Here is a 27,439-nt window from a genome sequence, read left to right on the forward strand (position 1 = left end):
CGCGCGCGCTGCCTTCTGGGACTCGTAGTCTCGCGCCCTCGCTGCCCGGGGTGGCGCCCGTCGGACTCCGCGTCCCAGCATTCCCCGCGCGAGCCCTGGAGCACTTCCGCCCTGTTGTGAAGTGGGTGTCTCGGTGGGTGAGTCCGGGTGGCGGGGCGGGGGCACCTGGGACTCGGGGTCTGGGCTGGGAGAGTTCGGAGACGGTGGTGGCCCAGGGGTCGGGGGAGGGGGGAGGGGAGGGAGAAAGGCGCCTTCGTGCGTGTGTGTGTGTGTGTGTGTGTGTGTGTGTGTGTGTGTGTGGTGGGGGGCCGGTCCGAGGATGAAGCGGCCGCAGATGGGCAGGGTCACAGAGGGGTCAAGGATGAGGACGGAGATCGAGGGTCCTGGGAATGAGGAGGGTCCACCGGCGAGGGGACCGGGGGCATTTTGGAGGTGGGAGAATGAGAGCGGGGTCTGGGCACCCAGAGGGAGGGAGAGAGGGCCCTGGGAAAAAGTGAAGCCCAGAGGGCCTGAGCTTGAAGCCTGACCTGAAAGAACATTTCCACCTCTGCCGACCCACCTAGAGCCCAACTGCCGAATCTGGGAGCCGCTCACACTTCTGACATGGTTGTTACCTCTGGATCCCAGCGGGTGGGAATGCCCATTGTGCCCCTTTCCTTGTACCTGGTGGAAGGGCATGGCCTCATCATCCACCTCCCGGCTTGCTTCCTCACAGCCCTCCACATCTGCAGCAAAAACTGAGCGAGCGAGCTTCTGTGGATTCTCTGTTGCAAAGTAGGACAGGGTCCTGTAGGATTTCCAGGCTTGCAATCCCCAGGCCTTTCCTAGGAGGCCCCTCAGGGAAGTTCAGGCTCCGAGCCCTTTGGTTAGTAGTCAAGATTAGCCGTCAAGAGCTTAAGGGCACCAGACCTCAGGGCCGCCGCCTCTTCCCATTACCCAAACCAAATCCACTGCCGTTGAGTTGATTCCAACTCAGAGTCACCCTGGAGTCGGTGCTTAAGGACAGGGTAGGACTGCCCCTGTGCGTTTCTGAGACTACATCTTGGTAGAGAATGAGGGAAGGTAGTGTTCTAAGCACAGAGAACCCAATGGTCTTCCCAGGAAATGGTGCGAAAGCTCACAGGCCTAGAGCAGAGCAGGGTACATAAGAGGTAGTAGGTAAGATGAGGATGCAAAGGGCCTCGGGCGGGGGGGGGGGTCTACTTTCTCTCTCCCTCGTATATTTTAGATCTGCTTTTCATTAGTGGCCCCTTTTATTCTTCCCCTCCCCCTAACCTGCACACACATTGCAGCTGGTATGACCTAGTTAACCCTCAAATCTGATCATGCCTTCTGCTGCTTCTCAGGGGTGCTTGATTGGCTCCCATCCCAACAGAACTGAGTTCCAAATCTTAGCTTGACACCCACAACCCCTCAAACACCTTTCTAACCCTCTTGGCATCCTCATCTTCAACGATTACCTCCTGTGTACCCTGTTCTAGGACGATGAAGGTTTTCTCCATTTCCTGGGTAGATCCTTCGATTCTCTCTGATTAGAATACTCGCTGTTCTGATTCTCTACCAAGAGAACCACTCTGCCCATAAGCACCAACTCCAGCGTTTCTTTGTTTAATTTCCTTAGGTAGAGCAAGGCCCTCCTCCTTGCCCTGGATCCCTCTCTCGCTGTATTTGCCATGTTGGGTCATGATTTTCTGTGACCCATTTCTTTCACTAGACGGTGAACATCTCCAGGGCATTGGAGCCATTTCAATTTCCCCAGTGCCCAGCTCCGAGCAGGCATCAGAAAATGTTGGATGAGTGTGGGCACAAGGAGTGTCCAGGGCGAGCTTGACTGTGCCAGGTTTGAGGAGTGCTACTGGAATGCATTCCCAGGGACCTGAGCTTCAGTCTTCTGCCTGAGGCTGGTTCATTGCTTTGGGGAGATTAAGCCAAGGGTGGCAAATTCATGGCATGGGTGCTGCTACTTCTGTGTCTATCAGTGATGCCTAATTGATCACATCAGTATGAAGGGACTCGGCGTCCTCACCAGTATGATTGAAGCCACTTTGATTGATTCAAATTGGCCTGTAAGTAAAACCTTTTTAACTTAAGTCCCAGCTACTTGAACTCAGCCTGGATCAGCAGCCAAATGGACCTGACAGCCCCTGGGAGCTCCCAATTTCATTCTCGTTGGCATCGGCCCTGGGTGGATCTTCTCTTCCGAACCCGCTGTTCCTGAGGTGAGCTGGTCTTGCCAACATCTATCCATCACGACCTCAGGAGCCAGGGTGCTATTCAGCCCTCCCCCTGCCTGTGATGGGGTCCTGACTTTTTGACAGAAGTCACAACCTATCCCTCATGGTTTGGGAGAAGCTGGACCACCTGGCCTCTTCCTGGATATGAATTGACATCACTCAGCTCACCGTGGACAAAGAGGCAGCTTGTCTGAATGAAGCTCACTAGCATCCTTTATTCAGCCCTCATGGGGTTCCAAACAATTTCGAGTTGGTTTCCAGCCTTTAGAATTCCACGGTTGCATCTTCTGGAAAACTTGGAAGGCCTGGAAACACTGGGTTCATGTTTCTGAACAAAAGGTTAAGTGGACGCTTTCTGGTCTTGGTCTGGAATTGGATATTTGTGAGTTTTAGGCCAGTGAAATGCAACACAGCACGGATGATGCTTGCTTGTTCCCAGTGAGATGATGAGCGCAGAGCTCCTCACACCAGGCTGGGCCCTTCCTGGGTACTCAGTTAGCCAGTGCTCTGGGGACGTGCTGATCCTGTGGCAGCCTGGTAGTCCTGGTCGTTTCAGGACTGAGGATTGCTCTTGTCCTTTTTTGTCTGTTCCCTGTGAGCTGCTGCCCTTCTTCCTACCATAGGATGTGGTTTGTATCTAAGAAAAGAGTGAAAAAACTGGTGATGGGGGTGGCCCCTGAGGCTTTGATTTCTACTTGAAACTAACCTTAGGATTGCGAATCTTCCCACCAGATCTTTATCGGAGACCTTGGACCTGGTGAGACAGCAATTGCCTGTTAGTTGTAACACCCTCTTTGTGTAGGAGCACATACTTTTTTGTAGATGATGCTCTCTCACTACTGAACCTTCCATGAAGTTTGGACTCTGTCCTGTCACCACTGGGTCTCTAGCCAGTCCTCCCTCAGTAAAGCACAGTGTGGAGTGGGCGCTCTCCAAGTGCCTGGTGAATGAGTTCTCATGTGAGAGCGTGACACACAAGCTTGGATTATCACATGAGTCACGCAGCTGCTAAAGAAGGGGATCTCATGTGAAGTGAATTCCTTAGCTTCCTATAAATGACTGTCCTGCGTAGCCCAGTAGGCTTTTGTTGCACGACATTTGCCATTTTAACAAAAGTCATCAGGACTGTAAATGTCCCTGCTATTTATCAGACACTGAGTTGGCAGTGGGCATACAAAAATGAGTGAACTAGAGTCTGGGACTTCGTAATACATCTAGTGTGGTTTTCAGATGCTGGGATTGGTAACCACAAAAAACAAAATGAAGCAAAACAAAACAAAAAAACCGAACTCACTGCCGTGGAGTCAATGCTGACTCCTAGTAACTATGGGGTGGGATGGAATTGCCCCTGTGAGGTCATGAGACCAACTCCCTTTGAGAGACTGGGGATTTGAACTGCTGACCTTGGTCATCGCTACCCCATGTGTAACCGCTGTGCCCCTGTGCTCGCGTGGGGTCATACCTGTAGTAGAGGCGTGAACTGCCTGCTACAGGAACACAGAATGGAGAGACAACTGTTGGGAAGCAGGAGCTGGGCCGCGCATGACAAGAGCGTGTCAAGAAACTTCATGGGGGAGCAACTTTTGCAATGACAGCCGAAGGATGAGCGGGAAGACTCTCCCATCGTCTGGGGGCTTCAGCACAAGGCCATCATCTTCACTTCCATTTCTCCACCAGCTTTTGGAAGTCCCTTCCCATATGGACATCTATCGGCCATGGCTTTCAGGTCTCATCAGTCCTGCTTGTTCTCCGGCAGCCTGGCGTCAGAACGCCACCCTCTCGCTATTCACAGTCAGCTGGGTCAGGCAGCTGGTAGCTCCCTTTGGACCTTTTTCATTCATCTTGACTTGTTGGAAATGACACACAGAGAACCAGGGTAAGATAACCCAGCACAGGGTGCTCAGGATCTCCACTCAGCAAGCATGTACTGAGAGCCTCCTGTGACTGGTGCCCTCTGCCTCTAGCAGGACCCACCCAACCGGCCAGCCAAACCCACTGCCATCCAGTCAGTGCGGACCTTGAGGGACCCGACAAGTCAGGGTAGAACTGCCCCTGTGGGATTCTGAGACCAACTCTTCATGAGGGTAGAGAGCCTCTTTTTTCTCCCACAGAGCAACTGGTGGTTTTGAACTGCTAACTTGAGGGTTAGTAGTTCAATGCATTATTCACTACACCACCCAAAGTGGGGGCGTAAGCTATATTCTTTGCCCTCCATGAGGTTATAATCGTGCAAGTGTCAGAACTAAGGTGGAAATAAAGAGGAGAAAGGAGTTCCTTCAGGCGTGAGCAGGAGGGTCATTCCTTTTTAACGCTGTTGTTAGCGGAAATGGGTTTGTTGTAATCTTTGGTTCATGACAGCCAATCCCAATTTCACTGTTGAGTGATTCCCATGCGTGCGAAGCTACCGTGCTAGGTTCTTCAGGAAGGTGGTGATCTAGTGGATATGGTGAGTGTGATAAGATCTGATCACGATTACGGTGGAGGAAACAGGTGCTATGGAAGTTTATAGGCGCCCCAGGGGTGTTGTGTGTGACATATTTGGCTGCTAACCGCAGGTCAGCACGGCTTGAAACCCCAGCTGTTCCCTGGGAGAAAGCGGAGGTTCTCTACTCCAAGACAGGGTTGCCGTCTTGGAACCCCACGCGGGCTGTTCTCCTCTCTCCTTTAGGACTGCTATGGGTTGGAACAGAATCAGTGGCAGCGAGTTTGAGATGGAAGCTTATGACTGAAGACTGAAGCTTATTTTAGGAATCAGGGAGGGCCTCTTGGGAAATGTCTAAATTAGGCTCAGACCTGACTAAGGGAAGAAATGGGGGTCCCTTTCTGGGGGAGATCGTAGCCTGTGGGTCGGTTCAGAGGGCTGTGCACCCTGACGAGTGGGAGCAAGGTAGAGAGTGGGGACTAGAGCCTGGGAAAGATTTTCTGTCCATACTGAGGGCAATGAGAGGCTACTGGAAGTGTTTTGCAGGGAAATGACGGACGTGGTCAGCTTGTGAGCCAGTTTGAACGGTATGTGAAGAAGGAGCCAGGGGCTGGGAGAGAGCAGATAAATGAGTTTGCAGGTTGATCACGCGATGCTTCCCTGGCCTGAGGAGGTGAATGTTTAGAAAAGGTACAAGTTCGTAGGAGAAAATGATGGTGTCAGCTTTTGACCCATTGGATTTCAGGTGTCCGCGGGCCTGTCAGGTGGAAGTGCCCTGTCGCTGGTTGGGCTTGGGGAGTCTGGAGGCATGGAACCAGGCCCTGGCCGGTGTTCTGGGAGTCGTCAGCATAAAGATGGCGGGAAAGCCAAATAGAGGATGGCCCCGGGCACGAAGTGTGAGAGACAGATTTCTGCAAGGAGAGCACGCTGAGAGGGTACGTTAACGTGCGGGAAGAAAGTCCCCCTGGAGAGGATGACATTTGAAACTCAGCTGAGAGAAAGTTCAACTCCAGATGTGTACACAAGGGAGGAAGGCGACCCCAGGCCCAGTCCTGGAGGCTTTGAATGCTAGGCTAAGGCATGAGGCATGTCCAAAGATGGTTTAATTCTGTGCTGTGTGTCTTCAGGGTGTGCAGGCCGCTGGCTTTGGTGGCACATTGTGACTTCACTTGTTACCCCTCTGACGCCATGCACAGAGGTGGGAGGTACGGGAGAGTGGAGTCGGGACTCCTGGCCTCTCTTCCTCACAGTGGTCTTTGTCCTTCTGCCTCCAGATCCCTGGGGACGAACGCCTCTCTCAGGACCCGCCTTGGAAGGTACACGCTACATGCAGGAGGAAGTCAGAAGAGGACAGTCCAGCAGAAGTGAGGCGCCCAGACCACACCATGGCTGTGGCCCTGGAATTCCAGGCCCAGGACTCTCCCCTGCCAGAACCCGAGGGACTCCTGATTGTGAAACTGGAGGAAGACTCCTGGGGATCAGAACCCAAGTCCCAGGAGGAAGACCTCCAGCAGCCTGTCCCTGTCTCGGAAGCATCCCGCCAGCGCTTCAGGCAGTTCCAGTACAGGGATGCAGCTGGACCCCATGAGGCCTTCAGCCAGCTCTGGGAGCTCTGCTGTCGCTGGCTGAGGCCAGAGATCCGCCTCAAGGAGCAGATCCTGGAGCTGCTGGTGCTGGAGCAGTTCCTGACGATCTTACCCAGGGAGGTCCAGAGCTGGGTGCAGGCCCGCCACCCCGAGAGTGGCGAGGAGGCGGTGGCCTTGGTGGAGGATTGGCATCGAGAGGCCCACGCCGCACAGCAGCAGGTGAGGCCACAGTCTGTGCCCCGAGGAGCAGGTTGGGCCGGGCAGCAGAGCTAGGCTAATGTGAGTGTGATAATAATTGCCAAAATCACAATGAAATAATGAAAGAAATAGCTGCTGACCTTTACTGAGCATTTAGTATGTAGCAATCACTGCTCAGAGTTGTTAAGTCCCATCGAGCCTGTTCTGACTCAAGTGACCCTATGGGCAATAGACAAAATATTTTGTGGTCCCGTGCCATCCATTCTCACAGTCACGCTTCTGTTTGATAGCCCTTTGCGGCTGACCCCTACTTTACCAAGCATGATGTCTTTCCCCAGAGACTGGTCCCTCCGGATAGGATGTGCACAGAAGGTGGGATGAAGTCTCGTTGTCCCCCCTTCTAAGGAGCATTCTGGCTGTGCCTGTTCCCGCACACTGCAGTTTGTTTTTCCGGTGGTCCGTGGTAGATCCAGTGTTCTTCTCCAGCACCCTAATTCAAATGCATCAGTTCTTCTGTGCTCTTCGTTATTCACTGCCTAGCTCTCATGTGCAATGAGGCGATTGAAAATGCCAGGGCTTGGTCCAGGTGCACCTTAGTCCTCAGTGTGACATCTCTGCTCTCTACCACTTGTACAGCAGATCTAGCCGATGCAAAGTGCCATCCTTTGATTTCTTGACTGCCGCTTCTGTGGACTTTGTTTTTGGATCTAAGTTAAAGGAAATACTAGACTTTTTCCATCTTTTCTCTGATTATTATTACTATTGTTCAGTTTGGAGGATTTTCCTTTCCTTTCCACTACGTTGTAATCCATACTAAGTCTTTGACCTTTATCAGTAAGTCCTTCCACGTCCTCTAGCTTCCAGCAAGCAAGGTTCTTTTAAGTCTTTGGCATAGTAACTTATTTAATCGCCTCAACAATTCAATGAGCTAGATACCGGTACCTTAATTTTACTGATGCCGAAAGCTGAGGCCGAGAGAAGATGAGTCATTTGCCACGGAGCGTCACATAGTGAGAGGATTTGAACCCACGCAGCCTGACTCTCAGCCAGCACTTACAACCAGGACTCTCAAACAGCATCTAGTGTGTTGTCCATGTAACAGTGTGTTTACAAATGAGATATCTTTGGATTCTGACAGCGGTTAATGTAGATAGACGGAAACCATGTCATTGGCCCCATTTTGCAGATGAAACCAAAGCCTCCCCTCACTCAGACTGAGCCAGAGCTTACCCCCCGATGCTTACCTTCGAAGGCCATCATAGATTTTAAAATCCCTCTGAGTTGGGTGGCGCATCGGAGGTAGGAGCTGATGTTTATTGAACGAGCACTCACTGTGTCAGACAGGGGCCTTGGTGGTTCATTGGGTTAAGCACTGAGCTGCTAAGTCGAAAGGTCGGTAGTTTGAACACATGAGTTGCTCCGAGGGAGAAAGATGAGACCGTTTGCTTCTGTTGAGACTTGCAACCTCAGAAACCGTATGGAGCCGTTCGCCTCTGACTTACAGACAGGGCCACCGTGCATCGGGTCGACTCCATGGCAGTCGGTTTAGTTTGGTTCTTCCCACCAAGGAGTCTCAGGGTGGTGCCTAGGGCTAAGTCCTGGGGTACTCGTCACTACGTTGGCCATCGGACGCTACCCAGAAGCACCTCAGAAGAAAGTCTTGGTGACTTGTTTTAGAACGGTCACGGGCCCGAAATCCCTGGTGGGTATAGTTCTCTTCTGACACATAGGGTCACCAAGAATTGGGATCAAGCTGACAGCAATTGCATTTGTGTTCATGATGCTGAGAGGTCAGTAGCTGATCCAGCAATGGAGCTGAGATCCGGCAAATCAAAGTGCCGTGGATTGGACAGTCATGGTTTACCAGTTTGCCAGAGACCTTTGAAGACGCATTATTTGATTCTGGGGTGAACACACTTCGAATCCTCTTTGGTGTATGCAGAACAGGGCCTGTGTTTGGCTGCCAGCTTCCCGGAGCCCTCATCTCAGCATACTCCCGCTGCCCTCCTCTGGTCAGCTAGCTGCATTCCACTGGGGGAAGCGGTCGGCTCCGGAAGGCATCCTTTGTCAAGGGTAGGGTTTCTGTCTGGGTCGAAGAAATTGACATAGATTTGAGTTTGGAGGAAAATGGTCCGCAGCTTTTCCTTTGGGATCCTTTACAAATTGATGGAGGATCCAGAATGCCTACCACGAGGAGCCTTCACAATGTTGGGGGGAAATTTCTGTTATCTTTTCATCCTGTTTCTCCCTGCCTGTCTACTTACAGGAGTAAGTGTGAGCGAGGTGTACCAGTTTTCATTAGGCCATTCTACCTCCCTTATCCTTTCTTTAAGAAGCAGCTCTTTGTCCTACGTGGCAGTGACGGACCAAACGGAAGGCATGTGGCTTCAGAGCTTAACAGGTGAAGAATTGGAGACCCAGAGATGAGAATTGCCTTAAATCAAGGTCTTAAATGATTCTTCATCTGAAAAAGGAGGGGGTTGGACTAGACCAAAGGTTCTCAAATCATTGCCCTGGTGAGCAGACTCAAGGTTGAACTGCTTCTAAAATTGAGGCAAATAGGTCATGGAGTCTTTATATGTTTCTCCTCTGATTCTCATTTTCAGTTTTTCTGCATGCTCCCAAGTACTCACAGAGGTTTAAACGAATGGATAGGTAGCCAAGGAGCTCGGGTAGAGGGGCATATATGTTGTATGTAGCTCATTATTTCATACGTGCGACACACAACTTATATTTTTTTCTAAGTAAAACTCTAGGTCTTACTAGTGGAGTGGAGTATCTTAATTGTGTCCCCCAGAACGACCACCTAGAAAAGCTCAGGAGGTAGCAGACTAAAGGGGCGGTGTGCCATTTTCCTTAAAGGGGTGCCAGCTTGTGTAACCTGCGGTGTCGTCTAGCAGAAGCTCTCTCCCTGTCAGCTGTACAGGCCTTTGTGGTGGATTCTGGATTCGTCCCTGCCCCTGCTGCTGTTAGGTACTGTCGAGTGAGTGCCAACTCTTAGGGACCCTAGGTTCTACAGAAGAAGGACACATTAGCTGGTCCTGCGCCGTCCTCACAATTGTTCTTACGTGTGAGCCTCCTGTGGCAGCCACTGCCAAGCCAACGATCTTTCTCGTTGCTGCCCCTCTGCTTTAGCAAGTGTGACGCCCAGAGACTGGTCTCTCCTGACATGTCCTGAGTACGTGAGATGACGTCTTGCCACCCTTACCTCTAAGACATTCTGACTGTACCTCTTGCAGGAGCCCTGGTGCCATAGTGGTTAGGGGTTGGGCTGCTAACTGCATGATCAGCAGTTCGAAACCATTTAGCTGCACCAAGGGAGAAAGACAAGGCTTTCCGTTCTCCGTAAGAGTTATCGTCTCCGTTCTGCCCCGCCCTGTAGGGTTGCGATGAGTCAGAATCAACTCAAAGGCAGTGAGTTTGGGTTGTGGTTTTGGGTAATAATCTTGCTATCAGCCAAGGCAATGGGCTTCCTTGAGGCACAGTGATCACCGAGGATATGGGTACTGTAGCAAGTGTGGTGAAGAAGTCAGCTGGGACCCAGCTATCAGAGAGAGTCGATGCTGGGGTCTTACAGTTTTGCTTTAAAACGAGCAGTCATATAAGTGAGGGTTCAGCTAAATCTACATGGAAGGAGGACACCCGCGTATGCGATCCATGAATTGTAAATAATAAAATCCAAACCTGTAGGAGGAAATGCAATTAAAACTTAAATTCTAAACACTTGGTTGTCAGAGGCTACGGATGACATCGAAAGCCCCAAACCCATTGCCGGTGGATGACCACAGTTGTGCTCAGGTCAAAATGTGACACCTTCTCATTCGGTCTCCCTCGATCCAGTGGATAATTGTTCGAATTTTGAATATTTTTTGCTTTGCTTTTTTTATTGAGATTTTTCGCTGTTTCATCCTGTCATTGTTGTTGGGGTCTTTGTTTGTGTTTTGTGTTGATTTCGTAAGTTTTTCTGAATATGAAACCCCGGATAGGTAAACCTCTAGATAACAAAAGCTGGATTAATAGGTTCCAAAGGGACACGGCAGGGAAGTTGGCAGGCGATGGGGCACTCATGACGAGTACGAGGACGAAGCCGTGTCCTGGAAGTGATGGTGGTGATGGTCGCACAACTCTTATGAACGTGTGGGAACTATTGGAATGTATGATATGTGACTTGTATGTCGTTGAAACTGTTAAAAATTAATCAACGGATTGATTTTTATAAATTTAATGAAGATAATTCCTACTAGGCCATTCCATTTTTCGTATTCTCCTGAGTTAGAGTGCTACATTTATTTAACCTTCTGAGTTTAGGATTCAATGCGTCTTTTAAAAAACACATACATGATTTTAAAATTCCAGGCTTAATTCTTTGTCTTATTTTTCATCATATTTACTTGAAATTCGTCTTTACCTTTCAGCAGGGATATTTAGGGTTGACAAAAGCAGACTGCCTCATCTTCCTTCTGCAGAGCTGCTGGTGGGTTCTAACTGCTGACCTCTTGGTTAGTAGCCAACCCCTTAATGACTGCATCACCAATGCAGCTTTACTGGGTGAAGGCAGTCGGATGGCTTTATGGCCATCGTTTTCGTCATCTTCGGGTCTTCAAAGTGCCTGTTAGCGTTGGGACCAAGACTACCCTCAGGATAGCACTCATACCCTACCCAGGTGGGTCTTCCATACTGATGACTGGGACTTTTTGGCTGTCTGTAGGAACTGGAATCATATGCAGAGACCAGGTCCTTAACGGCAGTGCAGGAAACACAGAGCTTCCAGCTGCAGCCGGCAGATCACTGGCCTGACGGACAGACTCAAGAGCAGTGGGTGAAGAATCCAGACTCTGACCTTCCGAAGCATCTCAACGCCAAGACGGTGCCACAGTCCTTGAAAGAGAGCGGTGAGTACCCAGAACCAGAGCAACGCCAGGATGAGGGCCCTCTGTTGAGGGCTGGGTACTCAGGGAGGAAGCATGCACACATTTCAAAGCAAGGTGTAGGGTGCAGATCCCTTTCCAATAGACGGGCGGAGAAGCCAGGCAAGTAAATCAGCCAGGAGAAGAGGAGGAACTGCCAGGGGCCCCACTGTCCTGTAGTCATGGTTCAGGTACAGGCTGGCGCCCTGCAGGGTGGGGATTATGGGAGTTCAAGGCCGGCCTCTCTCTCACATGACTCCGCTGAGGCAGCGTAGGAGAACTCTGCCCTGGCCACAGGGGGCGTAGCCTCAGGTAGATCCGAGCATGACTTCCAGAGAGCTGCACCTGGCGGGGTGGCGGGGCTCCCTGGAAGCCAGAGTTTGCGTCTCAGAGAATTGTTTCCTCCTCAGCTGTTCTCACCCTCCCAGGCCCTGCTCTCCTGAAGATGGGGCCCGTTGGCGATTGGGAGGTGACCCCCGAGTCCCAGGTAAGCTGCTGCTTGTTCTTCCGTGTCTGCCAGCACTCAGCTCCTGTGCTCCCCTCTCTCCCACGGCCTCCCCTCAGCAAAGGGTGCAGGCTGGGAGGCTGCCCCTCCCACGCCCAGTTCTGCTCCCTGGCCTCGGTGCTCTCTGCTGGGCTCTCTCTCCAGGAGCTGGGGGCAGGGGGCAGGCTATTAAAGAGTCAATGGTATTTGAGTCGCTGCGGCTGTCATCGGTGTTCTCTTGTGCATCTCACAGAAAGCAGTGGGTCTGAGGAAGGAGGAGTTCCTCCAGGAGCCCCCGCGAAGAGACTGTGGGACCGGCGTGTCCTCGGGTAAGAGAGCCACTCCCCACCCAGAGAGGGCCTCCTCACTTCCTCATGGCCCTGGGGGCCAATCCCTGCTAAGAGGCTCGTGCCCTCACTTGCCATTGGCATCCCTCTTTTGGCCATGAAGCAAGACAGCTTTATTGGGAAGCTGATCCTGAGGCTGGCAGAGCAGAGAGACAAAAAGAACCTGGCTCTGAGCTATTTTATGTTGTGAGCGCCTGCAGGCGGGGCACTGGATTGATCCAGGGGGCTCGCAAAAGCAGACACCTGCACTTTATCTGGGATTGTGGGCCACAGGACAGCAGGTTTTGTTTTTTGTTTTTCCTTTTAAACAACATTTTATTGGGCCTCATACAACTCTTCTCACAATCCATATAACCATCCATGTGTCCAGTACATTTGCACATTTGTTGCCGTCATCATTCTCAAAACATTTTCTTTCTACTTGAGCCCTTGGTATCAGCTCCTCATTTTCCCCCCTCTCTTCCCGTCCCCCTCCCTCATGAACACTTGATAATTTATAAATTATTATTATTTTGTCATGTCTTACACTGTCCAACGTCTCCGTTCACCCACTTTTCTGTTGTCCATCCCCCAGGGAGGGGGTTATATGTAGATCTTTGTGATTGGTTCCTCCTTCTACCCCACTTTCCTCTTACCCTCTCAGTATTGCCACTCATTATTGGTCCTGAGGGGTTCATCTGCCCTGGATTCCCTGTGTTTCCAGTTCCTATCTGTACCAGTGTGCATCCTCTGGTCTAGCCACATTTGTAAGGTAGAATTGGGATCATGATAATGGGGGAGGAAGCACTAAAGAACTAGAGGTAAGTTGTATGTTTCATCGTTGCTATACTGCACCCTGACTGGCTCGTCTCCTCCCTTTCTGTAAGGGGATGTCCAGTTGCCTACAGATGGGCTTTGGGTCTCCACTGTGCACTCCCCCTCATTCACAATTATTTGATTTTTTTGTTCTTTGATGCCTGATACCTGATCCCTTCAACACCTCGTGATCACACAGGCTGGTGTGCTTCTTTCATGTGGGCTTTGTTGCTAGATGGCCGCTTGTTTATCTTCAAGCCTTAAAACCCCAGTTGCTATAGCTTTTGATAGCCGGGCACCATCAGCTTTCTTTACCACATTTGCTTGTGCACCCACTTTGTCTTCAGCGATCGTGTCGGGAAGGTGAGCATCATGGGTGCCAGTTTAATGGAACAAAGTATTCTTGCATTGAGGGAGTACTTGAGTGGAGGCCCAATGTCCATCTGGTACCTTAGTACTAAATCTGTAAATATATGCACATAGATTTGTTTCCTCATCATCATAAATAAATATATTTACATGCCTGTATTTAGACCTCTATAAATGCCCTTTGCCTCCTAGTTCTTTCCGCTATTTCCTTTTACTTTCCTCTTGTCCCACTGTCATGCTCAGTCTTTATTTGGGTTTCAGTAATTCCTCTCGGTCACCTTGCCCTTGATCAAGCTCAACCAGGCCTCCTACACTTTCCTCACCACCAATTTTGGATCACTTGCCCCTTTGTCCCTGGGTTTGTTAACACCCACTTCCTTTCCACTTGCCTCCCCCACTCCCATGTCTCCCTGAACTGTCAGTCCTGTTGTTTTCTCCTCCAGATTGTTTATCCCAGCCTATCTTATCTTGATAGACCTGCAGAGATAATAATATGCACATAAAACAAAACAGAGCAACAAAAGAAAACAAAACAACAAAAAAAATCCAATGACAAAAAGCCTGTAAACAGTTCAAGGTTTGTTTGTTGACCTTTAGGGGTGTTTTCCCATGAAATCTGATGGGGTGCCATGCCCTGACCCCAAAGTCTATTTTCGGTACTCCCGCGGGACTTTCTTGCTCTGCTCCGCTTGCTGTTCTGTTGCGCACCCTTCGTGTTTCGCCTTAGTGTGGTGGGAGTCTGATCGGGTGCAATTCCCGCACTGTCTCCAGTGTTGTCCCCCGTAGGGCTATGGGTCAGTGAAGGATGTCATGTCTGGTGGTGGGGCGGGCCAGGTGGTCCTCTCTATGCATTGGATGTTCTGAGCAGGGCTTGGTGGGCCAGGTGTGCTCCACTCTCTCTTCCTCCCACTTCATTTGCTTCTATGTGTTCTGATCAGACATGTCCCTCTCCCTGACCTGTAGCGTCAGTGCTGTCCTCTGAAGTGAATTCTTCTGGGGGGGGGGTGGGAGACTGACCATGTAGTTGGGATTGGGGCCAGCCTTTCAGACCTCTCTATTTGTTCCGTTTCATGCCGGTATGTTGCATTCATTTCTTGGAGCACCAGGTTAAAGTCTGGTCCCTCATTCCCTGTGGAGATACAAACAATACCCTCACCTTGGGTGGGTTAGTGTCCTGTTCTCCCGCTACTCATGTCTTATTTCTTCCTCCCCCCCCCCCCCTTTAGTTGGCTACCATATAAATCCCTGGCTTTTGTCTAGCCCCTGCCATATTACCTGGACCTCACCCTGGGAATATTTGTATACAGTAGCTTTTTCCCTGTGCCCCTGTTGCTTTTTTGCTGTTGTTCAGCTTACCTCAGCGGACTCATGTTTAGGACAATTGTACATTTCCAGAGGGCCACTAAGTAAGGTTTTTTTTCTTTTTTTTTTTTTTTTTTTCTGAAAAGGGGCTGGTCAGCCGAATAAGTTTGGGAACCTATGTGCCCCGTCTGGAATGAGAAGATGAGTTTCCTTATTTTTAAAGCCAGTCAGCTATGTTTCAAGGACTGCAGTCGCCAAAGCTCCCCGCAGTCAATAATCGACGGGAAGCAGGTGGAAGGCGGATTGAGAGCTCAAAGAGGGCTGAGAGCATGTCGTCCAACGTTTCCCCACGTTTCCCCCTCCGAGCACGATTTCCCCAGCTGCAGTGTGAGAAAAGGGGTTCCGATGTCCAGTCAGTGGCCAGCAAGCGTCAAGGACCTTACCTTGATCATGAGGGCATCTGTCTTAGTCCCTTGTTTTCTCCCGTCCACGTGCCGCCCCTCACGTTGACCCCAGGCACCACAGAGAAAGAGCTCCTGATTTGTCTTCCCATGTAGGGGCGCCTATAAGAAAGGCGACTGTGCTGGCCCCAGGACTTGGAGTACTTCTTGGGGGTTTAGCCTATCTGTCTCCTGGACTTGACTCCCTAGGGTCAGCCCCTGAGGGATGACTCCTCCGGGACAGCAGCCTGGGGCTGTGACCCTGGACCATGGTGAATGCAGTGAAGGCGTGAATGCTAGCAGCCACCCTGTCGTTCCCCTTCTATTCAGGCACGTTTCATCCCCGGCTGCACAGCCCAACTCTGGATCTTGACTGCCGTTCCATAGACTCGACAGAGCCACGAGTCTGTAGCAGCGGTCACCGAGCTAGTTCAGACTTATGGCAACCCTACAGGATAGAGTAGAACTGCCCCATGGTTCCCAGCACCGCAACACGTTACAGGGCGGCTAGCTTTCTCTTTCTCCCACAGAGGAGCTGCTGGGCTTGAACTCCTGGTGGGTTAGCAGCTCAGTGTAACCCATGGAACCCGGGAGCTTGAGTCGAGAGAATGCTAAAAGGAGTGACTGTCACTGTCACAGACAATTGAAGGAATAACATGGGCATTTCTCCTCTGCCTTTTGAAGGGAGAGGATCAAGCCTCAGGGACAAACACCGCTCGCGAAACGATTCTCCGCAATCACGTCTCTTCTTCCTTTTTTCTTATAGGTGTTCTCAGTTCAAAACCAAATCGCATCTACCAGCGAGAGCAAGCACCAGAATTTTGGGGGACAAGCCTGATAAACTCTGGGCGGAGGAACACGGCAGGCGATTATAGCGTGGGTCGTGAGCAAGCGAGACCAGCTCAGGCTCTGGCCTGGAGGGCCTCAAGGCCCTGGGATGAGCAGTACCAGTGTGCTGTGGAGGACATGAAGGTATCAGGTGTGCACTGGGGCTATGAGGAGACCAAGACTTTCCTGGCAATCTTGAGTGAATCTCCTTTCTCTGAAAAGCTCCGGACTTGTCACCAGAACCGACAGGTGTATCGAGCCATTGCAGAGAGACTAAGGGCGCGGGGCTTCCTGCGGACACTGGAGCAGTGTCGCTACAGGGTGAAAAACCTCCTGCGGAACTACCGGAAAGCCAAGAGCAGCCGCCCGCCGGGGACCTGCCCCTTCTATGAGGAGCTGGAGGCCCTGGTGAGGGCTCGATCAGCCATTAGAGCCACCGAGCGCCCAGGAGGGGCTGTGGCTCTCCCTAGGCTGGGGGATAGTGATGCGGAGGTGGATGAGCAGGAGGAAGGGGGCTGGGAGCCCGAGGAAACAGCCGAAGACTGTAATGGTGATGACCTGGCCATTGATGAATCCGTGCCGGGGCCCAGGATCCCGGGGGGCCCGGCCCTGTGCCAGAGTCGTATTGGTAAGAACATGTGAACAGGGGGGTTTAATCGGATCCGGAGCCCAACTCTCCTGCCAGCCTAACGTTTACTCTCTGGGGTCAGGGCGTAGACTGCAAGCCTGGAATGATGCCACTAGAGGAAGGTGTCCAGTACTTTAGGTCCTCCTCAAATTCTCTTTTCTGCTAGGATAGCTCTGCTCGTACACATGACCCCAGTGAATCTAGCCTTTCCCAAAGTATGTCACCGACGGTGTGGAGATGATCTTGTCTCATCAAAGGCCCATCACCATTGAGTTGATTTCAACTTCCAGCCACTCTGTAGGACAGAGCAGAACTGTGCCACAGGGTCTCCAAGGCTGTCCACTCTGCAGAAGCAAATGAGCCCATTGCTCTCCCTGGGAGTGCCAAGTGAGCATGAACTGTTGGCCTTCTGGTTAACAAGTGCATGCTTAACCGCTGCTCCAGTAGGGTCCCTTTATTGTTCTATGAGTGGCCCTTTAATTTTTCTACTCATGTATTTTTCTTAATACATACTAGAAAAAGAAAAACTACCACATTAACCCATGGATTCACAGAGAGTAAATTTAGGTCTGTAGTTTATTCAGGATCCCAGAACAGTTTCATGGACATGTGAGATGGTGTTTGTATAAGGACAAGACTGAAATTTTTCATTGAATGATTTCCATATTCCCCACGCGCCCTTCTTGTCTTTATACACACACCTCTTTTACATAATACAACCACAATGCTCTCGTTAGATGCTGCAGAGCGGTTCCGACTCACAGCGTTTCTGTGCACGGTTTCTGAATTGCCTGTGTTCTGGACATCGGGTAGGGCAGATGACCCAGTCAGGATGACCTAGGCAAATCCCATTTAAGTCTCACAGCTTTGAACTTTTCACTCCTGACAGCAGGTGTGCACTGGGGCTACGAGGAGACCAAGGCTTTCCTGGCAATTCTCAGCGAGTCTCCGTTCTCTGAAAAGCTTCGCACCTGTCACCAGAACAGCCAGGTGTACCGGGCTATTGCAGAGCGGCTGTGCGCACTGGGCTTCCTGAGGACGCTGGAGCAGTGTCGCTACAGATTCAAAAACCTCCTTCGAAGCTACCGGAAGGCCAAGAGCAGCCACCCGCCAGGGACGTGCCCCTTCTATGAGGAGCTGGATTCGTTGATGAGGGCTCGGACTTCAGTTAGAGCTATCGGGACCTTGAGGGGGGCTGCAGGGTTCCTCAGGTCGGGGCCAAACAGTACCAAGGCTGATGACCAAGGGGCCTGGGACGAGATGGGAGATGAGGATGCCATCAACCCCCTAACCCCATGTCCTCAAACCCTAGACACTGGTAAGCCGCAGTAACTGTCATGCAGTCAATGTGAGGGGTCAGGCTCAGGACCTCTCCTCACCAAACTAGGGAGAGAAAGGGACTGAATAAGAAATCAGTTTGTGCTTTGCTCTGATTATCCAGTCTCTGGTCTACAGTGAGAGAGTAGCCAGTCTGGATTTTATTGAGATGTAGATAGGTAGTTACAGTTTGCTTGTGACACACAACTGTTGATTCGAGGAAGGTATTTATTATTGAATAATAATGAGATACAGGAATTAGTCAGGGAGACTGACTCAGTGCACAGGCCGTGTGGCTCCCTAGTGGGTTCACCATGTCCCAGCCTACAGTCCTCATGTCTCCGGCTTTGTAGGTTACGTGTGCATGCATGTACCCAAACACCGTCAGTTTAGTGCTGGCCATTTCATAAGGACAGGATACAAGTTCAGAGTAAATCCATAAGATATTAGATTGTGACTGTTAGTTGCTGTCTTGTCAATCCTGACGAAGGGTACCCTCACTTGTGCAGGGTAGAACTGCGCTCTAAGATGTTCAGGGCGGGACCTTTTAGGAGCAGATTGCAGGGCCTGTCTTCTAAGGAGCCTTTGGGTACATTTAAAAGGCCAACCTTTCGGCTAGAGATGGAATGCTTAACTGTTTGTGCCACTCAGATTCTTCAAGATATAAAATGCAGATATATCAAACAAAGAAATACCAAGGAATGGGAAAAGGGACACAAAAAAACGTTTCTGTTCCTTCTTTCAGGTTTTGAATTAAGGCATGAGGATGAAGACCAGATTTCAGAGCAAGACATCTTTGAAGATTTGCCTGGAGCATTATCAAAATGTACTGCAGAGGATGCCTACCAAAAGTGTGATTGGGAAGAAGAGAGTGGCAATGAAAACGCAGGTGAAAGACAATGGGGAAGTTCCCTGCAGGAACAGTGGGAGAAATCTTCTTCTGAAGAGGACTTAGAAAAACTTATCGACCATCAAGGTCTCTACTTGACAGAGAAACCCTACAAGTGTGACACATGTGTGAGAAGCTTCAGCCGGAGCGCCCACTTCCTTGCCCACCAGCGGATCCACACAGGTGAGAAACCGTACCAATGCCTTGAATGTGGGAAAAGCTTTAGCGACCGCTCCAACCTCAGTACCCACCAGCGGATCCACACTGGAGAGAAACCTTACAAATGTCCTCAATGTGGGAAAAGCTTTAGCGACCACTCCAATCTCATCACTCACCAGCGGATCCACACTGGAGAAAAGCCCTACAAATGCAGGGAATGTTGGAAAAGCTTCAACCAGAGCTCGAACCTGCTGAAACACCAGAGAATCCACTTTGGAGGAAATCCTGACCACTGTGGTGAGCCCGGGGACAGCTTTGGCCAGAGGTCACCCTTTAGTGCTCACTGGAGGGACTCTAGAGAGACATCTCCCGAACAGTCTCCAAGTGGACACAGTGTCAGTAAGACACTAAGTTCCCCCAACTCGGGGGAAAAGCTGTATCAGTGCTCCGATTGTGGAAGAAGCTTCTCGAAGAGCTCTGCCCTCATTAGTCACCAAAGAATACACACGGGAGAGAAACCATATGAATGTGCCGAATGTGGGAAAAGCTTCAGCAAGAGCTCTACCCTGGCCAACCACCAGCGCACTCACACTGGGGAGAAGCCATACAAGTGTGGAGACTGTGGGAAATGCTTCAGCGAGCGCTCCAAGCTGATCACGCACCAGAGGGTTCACACGGGAGAGAAGCCCTACGAGTGCCGCGAGTGTGGGAAGTTCTTCCGCGACCGTTCTAATCTCATTACGCACCAGAGGATTCACACGGGAGAGAAGCCTTACAAGTGTAGAGAGTGTGGGAAATGCTTTAACCAGAGCTCCAGTCTTATCATTCATCAGAGAATCCACACGGGGGAGAAACCCTACAAGTGCACCGAGTGTGGCAAAGATTTCAACAACAGCTCTCACTTCAGTGCCCATCGGAGAACCCATGTGGGAGGGAAAGCATCATAGGCATCAACCCCCCCCACCCCCCAACACAGGAGAGAGAAATGGATACTTAAACAACTCCCGAGATCTTAAGATAGAAGCTAGAAAGAAACATTCCCAATTTTTGAGTTTGGTGTATATCCAGGAAAGTTACTTTGGAATAACACAAGTAATTTGGATATGAATTAGAGATACTAAGGATTGATCTTTGAATGCAATTTGCTTTTCTCCTATGAAACACTTACACACAAACCTCAGGTAGTCCTTACATTTGCTTTTGTGCCCCTGGGTGGCTCAAAGGACTTTAACTTAACTATTAACTTAAAGATTTGTGGTTTGGATCTACCCTGTGGCACTGGGGAATAAGGACCTGGTGATCTGATTCCATAATGATTACAGCCGAGCAAACCTCTCCTCTGAAACACACGGGGTTGCCAGGGCTTGGGTTTTGAAAGTTTTATCAGTGTTTGAGCCAAACTGGTAAGAGACCCTCCAGAGGTACCTCTGGTCTTGAGCAGAGCTCCCGGACATTGGTGTGCCTTTACACGGCCGAGTGTACACACACCCAATCCGGCAGTAGTGGTTTTCGTTCAGGGCCACTTCCATTTGGGGCTTCTGCTCATGGGGGAACTTTGAGACTGGTGAAGTGGGCCCAGTTGAGTAAAGGGCACACACCACAGTGGCATCACTGTGTGCTTGTACGATAGCACACGAGTCAGGACTTAAGCCTTTGCTGTTTGTCTAGCTCTGTGTTGAGCAGGACATACACCGGCTCATTCAATTCTCACAACCACCCAGGAGATGGGTACCCATTCTTCTTCCTAGAGGAGAAAACTGAGGCACCAAGAAGTTAAATAACTTCCCATTCCCATCGGAAAGTGCCAGAGGCAGGATTCAACTACAGCTGTCTGTCTCGAGAGCCTTTACTGCTACACTGAATTATTCCCTCTCACATTCAGACAGGTATCTCAGGTGCCAGGATCTCAAAGCACTTTATAAACTACATTTCCTGTTAGAATTCCTTTCTGTAGTCTCCTTTTAACAAATGTAGAACTGAGACTTTAAAGATTAAAGGACTTAGGACATCTGCACTTGGCAAAATGTTTTCAAGCGACGCTGAGCAATATCAAACCCTTGATGTGAATTTCTATCTTTGCAATAATACAGGTAGGACATTGGAAGTGCTGGGTGTGCGGAACGTGTGTAGCCATCGTGATGTGTTTTTCCCACCAAGATGCTACTGAGCTACGGTGGCCGTTGCTCTTTTCTCCCTTGGTGGAAGGGGTGCAGACCTACTTGTTGCTCTTGGCTTGGTTGTAGGCGAAACCTTACAGGAACCTGGGCCTCCTTGCCAGTGCTCACTCCTACCTGTAATTTTTTCTCCTGACCCTTTTGTGGGATGGTGGAAACTTTGTTCCTGATCTTTGTGCCAAAACTGAAGTAGAAGGGAGAGTGAAAGGATTCGAGCTGTTCTAACTTCTCAGATCTTTGACAGTTTTGTCCCAAGTCATCTTGCCCCAGGTCTACACAGAGCTTTTTCAGTTTGGCCCTTAAGACCAGGGTCCTACACAAACCAAATAGGGAAGACTAGTAATAGTATAGCTTTCTACTTTGCAGCAGTTTGGTCAACCAGAAAAAAAGGCTTTAAAAAATTTTTTTTTTGGTTGGGGGCTTGTACAACTCTTATCACAATCCATGCGTTCATCCAGGGTGTCCAGCACATTTGTACATTGTTGCCATCATCATTCTCAAAACACGTTCTTTCTACTTGAGCCCTTGCTATCAGCTCCTCATTTTTCCCCTCCCTCCCCCTGCCCCCCTCACAAACCCTTGATAATTTATAAATTTTAATTTTGTCATGTCTTACACTGTCCGACGTCTCCTTTCACTCGTCTGTTGTCTGACACCCAGGGAGGGGTTTATACGTAGAGCCTTGTGATCAGTTTCCCCTTTCTGCCCCACCTTCCCTCCACCCTCCCAGTATCGCCACTCTCACCACTGGTCCTGAGGGGTTCAACTGTCCTGGATGCCCTGTGTTTCCAGTACCTATCTGTTTTTATATCCTTACTTTACATCCTCAGGTCCAGCTGAATTTGTAAGGTAGAATTGGGATCATGATAGTGGGTGGAGAGGCAGCATTAAAGAACTAGAGGAAAGCTGTGTGTTTCATCTTTGCTACACTGTACCCTGACTGGCTCATCTCCTCCCTGGGACCCTTCTGTAAGGGGATGTACAGTTGTCTACAGTCCTCATTCTGTACTCCCTCTCATTCACAGTGATATGATTTTTTGTTCTTTGATGCCTGATACCTGATCCCTTCAACACCTTGTAATCACAGACGCTGGTGTGCTTCTTCCATGCGGACTTTGTTGCTTCTGAGCTAGATGGCTGCTTGTTTATCTTCAAGCCTTTAAGACCCCCGATGCTATCTTTTGGTAGCTGGGCACCATGAGCTTTCTTCACCATTTTAAAAAATGATGATTAAGGACTTGTGTTTCCATAGGATTTCAAGGGAAATTTTCTCTCTCTCGCATCCACCTGTGACACTGGGATGCCAGTGATCTTCAGGGACTTGAGCAGTACCTATGAGATAAAAAGTATGATTTCACTTCAAGGAATAGAACTTCATATGAATCAGATGTGAAGAAAGCAGTGGAGAGATTTGCCACTCCAGTAGACCAAGATCGCTCCCAATCCTCCCTTCGTTTGCTTTAGAACTTTCCTTCCCAAGAACCAGCTCCCTTGGGATCACTATCTGAACGTGCACCAACGCCGTCAGTTACTTCCAGTTTACCTTCCCTGGCTCATTACCTGAGACGGTGAAGTCATGGAGTCATCCCTGGATAAATTCTAGCAAATGTCAGGAGCTGCAACACTAAAATGACACCAAAGGTACCATGTGGGGGGGAGTTGTAGGCACAGTGGGCGGGGTGAAGCATCATCAAGGTGTAAAACGGGGAGTGAGGAGTGAGGCGTGATGGGGGAGCTCAGATCAGAAGACTGTTGGGGGAAGATCTGGTAGGACCTCATCTGCTACAAGTGGAAGGTGGACCCATGGCTCGGCAGTGTGCGCTGTCAGAGTCTCCCTCCAAAAGCTTCAAGGACTTGGGCAGGATGCAGCTAGGATGGCCTGTGGGAGGCTCTTGCATGATCCCAGTTGAGCAGTGAGGGTCCTATCTAGAGCTGGGACTCCTTGCGGGAGAAAGGTGCATTAAAGGGCTTCAGAGACGATGCGGATAGCACAGCAAAGCTAGAATGGCTTGGGTAACTAGACTCTGGACTGCTGAACATTTGGTCTACTGTCCAAATGGATTGAAAAAGCACTCTCATCCCTGGCAATGAAAACACTTGTTCCATCATCCAGGATAAGCTGTAGGTCCCTTGGGCCATTCCAGCACACACATACCTTGTGGAGGGCAAGGTGGCTCCTTTTGGGGAACACTGGGAGAGCATATGCCGTCTTTGAGAATTGGGTCCACACACAGGAGGTGCGGCTGTGGCAGGAAGGCACACGATCAGTGTAGTCTGGGACACTTTGACAGGCCTAAGAGACAGTGGCCGGCTGGACTGAGGGGTAGCCGGGAGGCTAGGACCAGGGTTATCTGAGTGTGCCTGGTAGCTAAAGTGACTGTCAAAGACGATGCAGTTAAGATTGGGCCTAGGATAAAGCCCAGGATGTAGAGGGGAAGCCCTTAAGAGCACGGAGAGCAATCCCTCCCTCACAGCCCTGTTACGTTTGGACACCGCCTCCATGGCAGACATTTTCAGTATGGGAGTCAAGTTCTCTGGAGGTGCTGATCTTCCTCTCACGTGGAAGTGCACTCGGGGCTCATGTTTCCAGTGAGCCGATGCTTTTCTCTATCGTTCCTCTCCCATAGCTCTTAGAGACTCAGCCATGGAAGTGAGGGCAGCAGGGTGCAGGGGAGAGGACCTGTAGGCCCAGGTGTTCACATTGGCTCTTCCTTTGGAAGAATTACACTTGGGTGTCTTTGTGGGGGTGGGGGTGGGGTTAGGGCTGACATCCTCCAGCTGGGGCATTGCTGCTTGAATAAACTGACCTGATTTGACACGTTCTGAGGTTAAGCCGAGTCAGTGCTTGGGAAGTAGACCCACGGTGAGGAACAGACAAGGGTTCTGAGTGTGCGTGGGCCCAAAGCAGAGCCTGGTTATGGGAAATGGAAGCGGTGACTACTGCCCTGTACAGAGGCGAGTGCACCTACCCTACACGATTGCTGTACCCTCCCCCCCCCCAACAATGGCATTGACTTTGACGTGGCAAGGTGCCAGAGGTCCCTGAGTGTACAAAGGTTCCCGATGAGTCCACTCAAAGGTGCCTCTGAATAAAGGCCTGAACCTGTGGAGTGCAATTCTGTTCTGATGTATGGAATCTGATGCATGGACATGGGGGCTGGGGCCAACTTTCTGGGGACAGGCAAAGACACCTAGAGGCTCCACGGAGGTTGGATGGGAGACGTGGGAGTCAAGCAGGTTAATGATGTTTTTTCCCCCTAGCCCTTGGCCCCAGGAACTGAAGTCATGGTCAGGGCTATCTCAGCCTTATTCTCAGAACTCCCTGCCTTCATCAAGGACAGTAACTGGGTCCTCCCATGCGGAAAATGGGAGCAACCACAATCCCTTGGAACCCCTTCCCCCTCACCTCAGCCTGGGTCACCCACTGGGAGACCGCTTTCTGCCTTTATGGTGCAGAAGAGAGTATTTAGTCACTTTGGGGACAGGGAGTAACAACTTTCCATGTCAGGTGCACAGTCTGAAGCAATGCCGTTAGGAGTGGGTGTGGTGTTGTGTTAGGAGCGGGTGTGGTGGGTGTTGTGTCAGGCAGATTCACGTTAACTACTGCCCTGGGTCTTTGCGCCCTGGGTTCTAGCCTAGGCGTTTCTTCATTCATTTGGGATGGTCCTGGCCATTTGCGTGTTTCACCATTGTGCACATGCTGATGACTTTCAAATCTCCCTCCTACACTGCTCTCCTCTGAGTTTCAGGCCTACATGTCCAGCTGCCTGTTGGCCAGGCCCACTTGGATGTCCCCGGGCACCTCAAACTTCCCTCCCCACATTCCTTCATCCACCTTCAACCAGAGCCCCTCTTCATCCAGTCGTTGAGCACATGCACTTGCACTGTCCTCAGTGACTCCCCAACAACTCCCTTTGCACATTCCAGTCAGGCCCCTCATTCCGACTTACTGCAGACTCATGCCTATAACACCCTCCCATCTAAGGGAATCTCCCCATTGAACTGGCCTTATGCAGCTGCTTGGGAAATTGTTTTTTAAATGGAATCAGTAACTGACCTCAGAATTAATCGTGTGGAAGGTTCCCTTACCTCAATTTTGAAGACCTCCTGATCCCATATTCCCTTCAGGCTTCCCTTGACCCCTTACGGTAACTGCAAACGCCAGTCTTACGCCCCTGCCACAGCCTGCTTCCCTAGATTAGTGCTACTGCAGTGGAAGGCCGTGCAAGGCTTGGCAAGGGAGGTGGCATTCACACAGCCTGGAACTTCATCTCTTCACACCCGCTGCCAGATGGTTTCAGAAAGTTCACGGGAAAAGGCAATCGAAAGATAACGGACTTTTTCCGTGAGCTTTTTGAAGCCCCCTTAAGTGATCATTAGTGTGTCTAGCAGCATTCTCCCCTCACTCTGATTTTAGGCAAACCTGGGATTACCGCCAGCACAGATTTTAGGCAGCTAAAGGCATGCTCCTGTATCTCGCTGGTGTTTCCCCCCTGCTGGTGCAGCAGCGTCGATGACTGCTCCTCCTCCTGGCCCTCTGTTATATCTGCCAGGAACTCACAGAGGCCCCGAGGGAGCCTGCGCCCTAGGAACCCCAGCCCAGGATGCTGAGGAAGAGCTCTTGTCCTCAGTGGATCAGTCCCCTCATTTCTCCCAAGGCTGAGAGCTGCTTTGTTCTAAGAGCCACTTGATTAAGTCAAGAGCATCCGAATAGGAAGGGGAAGAGTCCTATTAAATAATTTTGTCTAAACTCACTACAAATAAGAGATTCACACAGCTAATGATTCTCTGATCAAGGAGCTGTTAGGGGCTTTCTTTATGTGCAATGATGATTCCGGCCTTGCCTGTCATATAATAAATACATTTATTTTCACATCTCGAGGAGTGGAAAATCTGCTGTAATCGTGCCACTCACAGAGTGCAGGCTAAAGGAGGTAAGATGAGCAACCGGGCCTGTTCTGAGGCTGCCCCTGGGCCAGCAGCACTACAGATCCCCTGAGCCCAAGGAGGACAGGGGCTGCAGGCAGGTGCTGACCAAGCTGTTGCCACTAAAATCTCCCAAGGTCGCTGGAGCTCAGGAGACCTTTTGGTGCCAAGTGCACACATGGAGGGAAAGGAGCCTTGCTCCCCCCTTCGCGGAGAACACAGCCCGACGTCAATTCTTCGGGAAACGCACAGACCACAGGGTAGCGCCTGCATCTTCAGCAGCAGTGGAGACCAGTCGGAAGCCGTTTCAGGGTGGGCCCTGGAGGTGGCGGTGAGGACCTTCTTCAAAGACGCCGCGCTGCAAACTTCACCCCCAGGGCCAGTGCAGGAGAGGCTGCCTGCCTGCACAGCACCTGATAAGGAAAGAACTCCTTCAGGATCATACATGAGGTTCCCAACCCAAGCCCACTCCTGAAGACTGCCAGAAAGACACGGAGGAAGTGGGCATGGTGGGAGGGTCGGGATCAGAAGCAAGGGCAGGAGCTCCAGAGAAGCCTCAGTCTGGTGCATCCTGGGAGGAAATAGGAAACTCTATTAGGTTCAGAGACCTTTCTCAAACAACCAAATTCTTATGGAAAGTAAACACTTGTGATTGATTTTGGTTCCTTCTTAATGTGAAATTAAAATGATTTGAATTTTGGCCGCCAGAAGGCTTAGCAATTCAAGGTTCAATCTGAAAAACGGAACGGGCCTTTATGATTTCCTATTGGAGCGCCATATCCTGGCTTCATTTCATTTGGCTTTGTTTTTACTTCCCTATTCTTTATTATTATTGGTGGTGAGAGTTGGTAAGTGTTGAAAGGTTGGATGTTCAAATCCAACAGCTGCTCCTTGGGTGAACCTGTAGTAAAGATTTACAACCTTGGAAATGATCCACAGGGTCCCTATGAGTCGAATCACTGTCAGTGAGTGGATTAAACAATCCTTTATTACCTCCCCTCCCCCCATGGTATTCTGTGCGTCTCTTAAAGCTAGTCAGATCCGAGATGAGATGAAGTGGACTGACGCCAAATCATATAAATGTATATGTTAATTATATTTAAATTGCATCTAATGACACATCAATTATATTTATCTATTTTATTTATATGCCAAATATATATTTGAAATAGAAAGATATATATAAATATGGATATATATCTATATATATAACACATATCAATGATCTAGGCAATTGTTTGTTTTATATAAACTATTACAGAAAAAGGAACTTATTTGGGATTCTTCTGGTAACTTCCTGGTTATATCGAAAGCATCCAGGAGGGGGGCAGGGGAAGTCAAGGGTGCACAGTGAGGACCAGGAGGAGGCGTGGGGGCCTCAGATCTCCAGCCCTTTGACAGGACTGACCTTTGCCTCTTCCTACTCTTTCTGAC

At 50.2% G+C, this 27,439-nt stretch overlaps 1 protein-coding gene across 6 annotated transcripts; it reads left to right on the forward strand.

Annotated features, from left to right (window-relative positions):
- Window positions 1-4: 4 nt before the first annotated feature.
- Window positions 5-22,760, forward strand: ZSCAN20 (zinc finger and SCAN domain containing 20). 6 transcript variants are annotated; one of them, XM_075553709.1, is made up of 9 exons: window positions 5-133; window positions 2,092-2,219; window positions 5,931-6,461; window positions 11,149-11,332; window positions 11,758-11,834; window positions 12,085-12,160; window positions 15,851-16,540; window positions 17,430-17,858; window positions 18,603-22,760. In XM_075553709.1, the coding sequence occupies exons 3-9, from the start codon at window positions 6,042-6,044 to the stop codon at window positions 19,850-19,852; spliced, it is 3,126 nt and encodes a 1,041-aa protein (XP_075409824.1). In that variant the 5' UTR covers window positions 5-133; window positions 2,092-2,219; window positions 5,931-6,041; the 3' UTR covers window positions 19,853-22,760. The 6 variants fall into 6 exon arrangements, with proteins under 6 accessions (XP_075409824.1, XP_075409825.1, XP_075409823.1 ...); XM_075553708.1 differs by having other exon boundaries at window positions 101-137; XM_075553714.1 differs by having other exon boundaries at window positions 101-137; window positions 17,433-17,858.
- Window positions 22,761-27,439: the final 4,679 nt, after the last annotated feature.

The sequence above is a fragment of the Tenrec ecaudatus genome, chromosome 1 (assembly GCF_050624435.1).
Source record: "Tenrec ecaudatus isolate mTenEca1 chromosome 1, mTenEca1.hap1, whole genome shotgun sequence".
NCBI classification, from domain to species: domain Eukaryota; kingdom Metazoa; phylum Chordata; class Mammalia; order Afrosoricida; family Tenrecidae; genus Tenrec; species Tenrec ecaudatus.